Source organism: Amphiura filiformis, chromosome 1, assembly GCF_039555335.1.
Source record: "Amphiura filiformis chromosome 1, Afil_fr2py, whole genome shotgun sequence".
NCBI lineage: Eukaryota > Metazoa > Echinodermata > Ophiuroidea > Amphilepidida > Amphiuridae > Amphiura > Amphiura filiformis.
Window position 1 is genome coordinate 83,475,132 of NC_092628.1, and position 8,030 is coordinate 83,483,161.

At 31.8% G+C, this 8,030-nt stretch overlaps 1 protein-coding gene across 1 annotated transcript in view; it reads right to left on the reverse strand.

Moving 5' to 3' along the window:
* The window catches only part of LOC140163616 (angiotensin-converting enzyme-like), a 79,469-nt gene extending 72,051 nt beyond the window's left edge, over positions 1-7,418 (reverse strand). The window contains exon 1 of the mRNA XM_072186933.1: positions 6,715-7,418. Within this exon, the coding sequence (XP_072043034.1) occupies positions 6,715-6,966 (252 nt within the window). The 5' untranslated portion in view covers positions 6,967-7,418. The remainder of the gene's footprint in view (positions 1-6,714) is intronic.
* Between the last annotated feature and the right edge of the window lie 612 nt (positions 7,419-8,030).

The window sequence follows — 8,030 nt, forward strand, 5'->3', positions numbered from 1 at the left end:
ATTGCAACTTCAAACATCTATTTTTCGTTTTATTTGTTTTATGGAGCACATCCTAACCTGATGACTTTCCAAGCTTGGAGCTGCTTGGCTACATTCATAAAAAAGAAAAGAAATCTACCAAAAAAACGTTGACAACGTAAAGAAATCAGCAAGTTTTAAAAAACCCACCTCGGCTCACTTTTTGAAACTTGGTCCCATTTTAAACACCAACAGCAACTCAGTGTTTTTTATTTTATTTCAACAGAACACAGCGTTTCCAACAAGATTACAAGCCTACGTGTTATTTGTTTAATTCAATCATTAATCATGATTATTATAAAACAAAACACAATAGGATATTGGCTTACCGTGCAAGAACAAGATAATAACCTTTCAGGTCGTTCCAGAAAGCTTACAAATTAATATCGCATCTGCACATTAAAGATACATAACACTTCTGGAAATGTTTTAAGTTTATATAAATATGATAAAGTTTAAATCAGTACCTTTTACAAATGGGACCAAGTTTCAAAAAGTGAGCCGAGGTGGGTTTTTTAAACTTGCTGATTTCTTTACGTTGTCAACGTTTTTTGGTAGATTCTCATTACACATATTAAAATGAAAATGCGTAAATGAAAAGCGTAAAGACCCTATTCAACCCCAATTAGGAACAGCGTGCATTCTTCCCACGTGCTTTTGTTTATGTTATTATTCTATAGCCTATATTTAATAAGCGTTCTGACGTTCACAATTGGAAAGCCTTGAATAAAGATCACTATTTAGAGACTTCCTTATATAAAAATTATTCCCAAATCAATTTGATTTTCTGATATAAGGCATAAAGAATGACTTGGCATTTCCAATAATAGTTTATAAATTAGCATAGAAATTACCTTGATTTGACTCTAGTTTTGCTCATACCAATGACATTTCTGTGGAGCTTGATTTGTACAGTTATTTCATCCGTCACTTTGATTATACGGATTTTGCTTCTCGCCTATCATGTCTCTGTATAGGTCGTAAATAGAAATGTTGCGTAGGTTGACTTTCGATCAGAACTTCTGAAAACCTGACAGTAATTCTTGTGCGTTTTAATATATGTTTTAATTTATTGTGACTTTGCGTTAATGTATAGTCATTTGTAAAGCAAAATCATACTTTTTTAGTCCAGTGGACTTACTCATTCCATTTTATTATGTTATTCTGAAGCCGTACATGTTCTGAATGCCATTTAATATGATTACTAATACCCTCGGAAGAACAATAATAATTACTGCACATGGAATGAGTGAATGTTTCAAAATAGGCCGACAGGTCACACATGCAAATATATGCAAATAAGGAATAGAACGTGAAAATAATTAATGTAAGATCAAGGCTGTCGAATTCGGACATCACGTTGAACACGTACGCTAGTATATACAGTATGCACATTGTATTTCATAAATAAAACCGTTTAATGTTATTCTTAACCCCATAATGAAAACATTTGTGTCTCATAACTGCTAAATTATTTGTCTAAAGTATATACAAGTATACTTAATTTTTTTAATTGTTGGTCTAAAGCATATAAAAGTATACATATTTAGAATGGAAAACACTTGACGAAATAAACTTTTCTAGATACCCCTGGCCTAGATATTTATGTCTAGTTTTTGAAAATTAATAAAACTAAATTTTTATTGATGAATTGTTCAGTTATGTTTTCCAAACATATTTGGGTTAAAAATGTTGGGGCTTTGCTATAGTGTGACCTTTAAAATGACTCACGATTTTCAGAAATATTGTGATGTTATTGCAGTTAAGAGAAACTGTTTAGTGTAAACATCAAAACATTATATCTGAAGTAGGAAAAATCATCAATTTAAATCTGCCAAAACATGTAAAATAATTATGACTGACGAATTTGATTTCATTGACGTGGGAGTTTAAATAAGTATATAGAGTCAATTCTCATTAAACATATCAAAATGAAAATACCCTAGCGACTAGCGTTAAGACCCTATTCAACCCCAATTAGGAACAGCGTGCATTCTTCCCACGTGTTTTTGTTTATGTTATTATTCTATAGCCTATAATTTAATAACAGTTCTGACGTTTACAATTTGAAAGCCTGGAATAAAGATCACTATTTAGACACTTCCTTATATGAAACTATTCCCAAATAAATTTGATACTCTGATACAAGGTACAAAGAATGACTTGGCATTTCCAATAATAGTTTATAAATTAGCATAGAAATTACCTTGATTTGACTCTAGTTTTTGCTTATACCAATGACATTTCTGTGGAGCTTGATTTTTACAGTTATTTCATCCGTCACTTTGATTATACGGATTTTGCTTCTCGCCTATCGTATCTCTGGATACTGTATAGGCCGTTAATAGAAATGTTGCGTAGGTTGACTTTCGATCAGAACTTCTGAAATCCTGACAGTTATTCTTGTGCGTTATCATGCATGTTTTAATTTATTGTGACTTTGATTTACAAAGCAAAATCATACTTTTTTTAGTCCAGTGGACTTACTCATTTCATTACATTTTATTATGTTATTCTGAAGCCGTACCTGTTCTGAATAAAATTTACTACGATTACTAATACGCTCGGAAGAACAATAATTGTACATTTTATTGATGAATTGTTTAGTTATGTTTTCCAAACATATTTATGTCAAAAATGTCGGGGCTTTGCTATAGTGTGACCTTTAAAATGACTCAAGATTTTATGACATATTGTGATGTTATTGCAGTTAAGAGAAACAGTTAAGAGAAACTGTTCAATGTAAAAATCAAAACATTATATCTGAAGTCGGAAAAATCATCAATTTAAATCTGCCAAAACATGTAAAATAATTATGACGAATTTGATTTCATTGACGTGCGAGTTTAAATAAGTATATTATAGAGTCAATTTTCATGAAATATATCAAAATGAAAATGCCCTAGTGACTAGCGTAAAGACCCAAATCAACCCCAATTAGGAACAGCGTGCATTCTTCCCACGTGTTTTTGTTTATGTTATTATTCTATAGCCTATAAGCGTTCTGACGTTCACAATTTGAAAGCCTGGAATAAAGATCACTATTGAGAGATTTCCTTATATGAAACTATTCCCAAATCAATTTGATTCTCTGATACAAGGCACAAAGAATGACATGGCATTTCCAACTTTTTATAGGTTATAAATTAGCATAGAAATTACCTTGATTTGACTCTAGTATGTGCTTATACCAATGACATTTCTGTGGAGCTTGATTTTTACAGTTATTTTATCCGTCACTTTGATTATATACGGATTTTGCTTCTCGCCTATCATGTCTCTGGACACTGTGTAGCTGTTAAATGTTGCGTAGGTTGATTTTCGATCAGAACTTCTAAAAACCTGGCAGGAATACTTGTGCGTTATCATGCATGTTTTAATTTATTGTACTTTGCTTTACAAAATGTATAGTCATTTGTAAAGCAAAATCATACTTTTCAGTCCAGTGGACTTACTAATGTTATTCTGAAGCCGTACATGTTCTGAATGATATTTACTATGATTACTAATACCCTCGGAAGAACACATGGAATGAGTGAATGTTTCAAAATAGGCTGACAGGTCACACATGCAAATAGGAATAAAACGTGCTAAATAATTAATGTAAGATCAAGGCTGTCGAATTCGGAAATCACGTTCAACGCGTACGCTAACATACCATATGCACATTGCATTTCATAAATAAAACCTGTTTAATGTTAGTCTTAACCTTTGAATAATGAAAACCTTTGGGCCTCATAACTACTACATTGTTTGTCTAAAGAATATAAAAGTATACATATTTGTTTTAAATTGTTGGTCTAAAGTATACAAAAGTATACATATTTAGAATGGAAAACACTTGACCAAATAAAGTTTTCTAGATATTTATATCTAGTTTTTGAACACTTATAAAACAAACATTGTTTAGTTATGTTGTCCAAACATATTTGGGTCAAAAAAGTTGCGTTTTTTGTTTCTTCGTCACAAATAAATTTGGTAAAAAAAAAAAAATTAAAAAAGCTTTGGAGACAATGCCAAAAAACCAAAAACATTTTAACCCAAGTATATTTGGACAACGTACCAAAACAATTCATCAGTAAATTGATATTAATTGTCAAAAAGTTGATGTAAATAAATATTTAGGAAACATTTAATTCCTGAAGTGTTTGTCATTCTAAATATGTATACGTATATTATATACTTTAAACAATTTAGCCGTTATGAGGCCCAAATGCGCATCGAAAGGTTGGACAATCTATTAAAAGAGAGCATAAAATAATTATGTAATATTTTTTGGGGTTACAGCATTGGTGAGACATAGTAGGTTTGGACATTAAAGATGACATTGTTTTCCGACAAACCAGTACAATTGATATGATAAAAAAGACAAAGACAAAAGACAGCATTGTCATTGTGTTATAGATTTAAAAAAATCTACATTCGTCATTGATGAAAAGGTTAGCAGGTTCGCATTAATCCATCAAATGTCGCGGGTCAAGTTCTGTTTCAACCCCTGCATAGAGCATGTGTCCTACGGAAATAACGAGCCATTTGGTCGAGACTTTTGGTCACGCAACCTGCTACTTATGATCATTGCCAAAAAATACAACAAATACCATACCGACTTTACAAATACAAATGTTTCAAAATTTTTCAAAAACTTTTGTTACTATAAAAGAGCACGTTTTAAAACATTTTGTATAACAACACTGCCAAAACTTTTTTTTTTTCACAAAATGTTGCTGAGGTTAAAACACCACATCAAGTTTTCGAATATGTAAATGTGACAACATTGAACATGATTTGAAAATGATCTTGAATGTGTTCACAGCACGGCTTTAACACGTTCGTATGTTAATAACATTAACATCTGTAAACGTGCTTATCTTAAGCAAAGTAGATTTAAACTGTCATTCAACACAAACATTATATTGAGATATATGTTTGCTTATCTTAATATTTTCTGAACATTCCCTAATAATACTGTACCTTAGCCATTAACGAACGAATTCAAAGTATTTTAATATGAAGTGATACACGTATATAACAGAATAATGGACAGTCAATTGGCCGAGGAGGGGGCTGAAATGGTTGCCTTGGTAATAGATTGTTTTGCCACGGACAACAACACCCCTCGGACACTACTTTATCCCACACTTCCACAGACAGTCATCGAGATGTTAACGAAAGACAAGAGTGACTACGTTGAGAGATAAGTTATTCACTGGAGTAAAGTGGGGCTTAATAGTCACTAGAACATAGCACACACTACATGTACTGCAAAACTTTTTGGTGCACTTTAATTTCACAAACGAATAGGTAAACATGGTAAACAAAGAGACGAACTACGGAAGGGAGAGAAATATAATAAAAGACGAAAGATGATACATAAATAAAAAGAACAATAAATGATTTCCAATGTTCGTAGAACTTTATATAATGTTTTCCTACGTGAAAATTTACTGATTCAAATCGATTCCAAAGACTTCAGCTTAACTACGTAAAACTGTAAATCCCTGAATAGGTCTCGGGAATGTGTTTATTTGTACGTCTTTTATTTGAAAACACGCTACCATATCCTTCATTACGGTGCACTGACCACCTGTGCATTATGCCAAAGTGCAAGGGTTCAAAGAATAATGATAAAAAGACTAAGGAACACTTTAACTTCTTTAAATGGACCAAAGAATTCATTTTGAAACATGTGTCAGAACACATTATCCTTAAACGTAATTGTGGTAAAAGAAACCCTTCAAAATGGCAATAACCTCTTCCTGGAAATTTGCTTCACTTATAAAGATATACTAAAGAGTAATTGTTAAAACGAAGAAATTGATTAAAAACAGATTGTAACAAAAATTTTAAAAAAATGCAAAAATACAATTCGTGGTTTGTCGGATTTAAATCCTCTATGCCCAATCGGCGGAATATTAAGTTTTGATTTTCACAACTGCAAGGTTGTCACAACGGAACGATTTCGATATCTAATTTCATCACTTTTTACTACGTCAATGTGTTTATAAATAGTCAAGTAAATGATTTTAACAATGTATTTTTAACAAATTCAATTCAGGCTTTCTTCCAAAAACTTTCATAATACAGTTAACCTCGTGACATAGACATCAATCAGTACAGTAAATAGCATTACCAATTTGTTGATCACATTTATCTGAAATGATTAAAAAAAACCACCCAAAAGTGTATTAACAAGACGATCTTAGACAATGTTGGATAATCAAATTCACATTATTATTAAATGTATTCAAATCTGGTCAACGACCTTTTGCCGCCAGATCATTAGATCTATATGCACCTATAGGGCGATACTGTAGCATCTAAAATAAAAGTTAGTCCAGTTGATCAGTTTTTAAATAAATAAAATATAGTCGTATTACCGTTAAAAATGAACAAATAAGTCAATAAATTGATAAATATATAAATGAAATAAATAAATAAATAAATAAATAAATAAATAAATAAATAAATAAATAAATAAATAAATAAATAAATAAATAAATAAATAAATAAATAAATAAATAAATAAACACATAAATAGATTTTAAAAACAATCTTATTTAAACATTATTGCCGTTGATTCATTTGTGATCATATTGCGTGATTGAGTCACAGGAATACTTTTAAATACTATTTCCTTTTCGCGCGTTATTTCCCAAAGGTGAACCTCTTGCCAAACTTTTAACTGAATATACTCACCAGCAAGTTCTTATTGTGTTGAGTAATATTGATGTAGAAATTCCATTCAGCCAATGATTCTTGATGGTAAATTATCTCTGCCCTTTTATTGAATTGATTTAAGAACTCAATTGCTTCAGTCTCGTTTTTGTTAAGTTGTTGGTTTGCCAGCTTAGGGTTGGAATCCGACGCTATAGTTCCCTGACATTTCGACACGCAAAAGATGAACGCTATATGTATGCATATCATTAATACCAGCTGTAAGCGATACATTGTTGGTGCTTATTATCTATGTTGACATTTAATTCAAATAGAATGTCTCCGCTCGCAGGATCCAGTTGTAAACTCCGCTATGGCATCCTCGGTTAAGTGAGCTCCCATGTAAGTTCTTTTTATTGAGTCGTAATAACTAACAGTCAGTAACAGTTCACAAAATTTCACTGCAGAACAATTGAAAACCAATTGCTGTTATGTTCCATAGCTCGTGGTTCAGGTAGTGAACAAATAGAATTTGTGCTTATTACCGGTTGATTTGCACTTGAACATGTCTCGAGGTATTCAGGGGCTGACAAGTCGCCAATGCGTGGAAGATACCTTTTCATGTAATTAATCGCGCGTTAACTTTTGCATTGAAAAATTCACGACACTATAGTTTACGCCAGCCTCAAGTTTCAACTATGCCCAGCCGCTGTTCGTGTGTATGTGTGTAGCCTCGTACACAAGTAAATATAGTAAATGCATTGGGATCGAGTATCCAGAAGTCAACCAAAAATTAAACAGTTAAACGATGAGCCAATTGATTCAGAGAATAGTGTGAGTAAGTTATTTAGTAATGAACGTGTGCTACTGAAACCATCTTAAGGAACAAGTACTACCTTTAAAAAGACAATATGCCATGGATAAAGATCATGTTTTATTATTTTTGGTATGTACCTGGAATGCAATAGGAGAACGTGAAGTGGTATCAGAAGTATAGTAATAATAATGGAAGTTACAGTAGGGGCTTATTTAATAAGTACTGAGTGGTAGTAAACGTAGTACCGAAGAGGTAAAAAATTAAGAAAAATCGGTAAAGAGGTAACCTAGTCGTAAGTTGGACCAAGTTAATACTAGCAGTACTAGTAGCAAGTAAAAGTATACATAGTAAATAGATATAATAATAGAAATGGTATAGTCATAGCAGTTGGTATTTTCTACTGGCGCTCGGGTAAATGATGCGTGAAAATTTAGCGTTAATTCTATATTATAGAATAGCAAAAAAAACAAACAATTTAAATTAAGAAATAATTGATTTATACGGTTATGCTTAATTGCATTTCCTGACTCATAAATAGGCT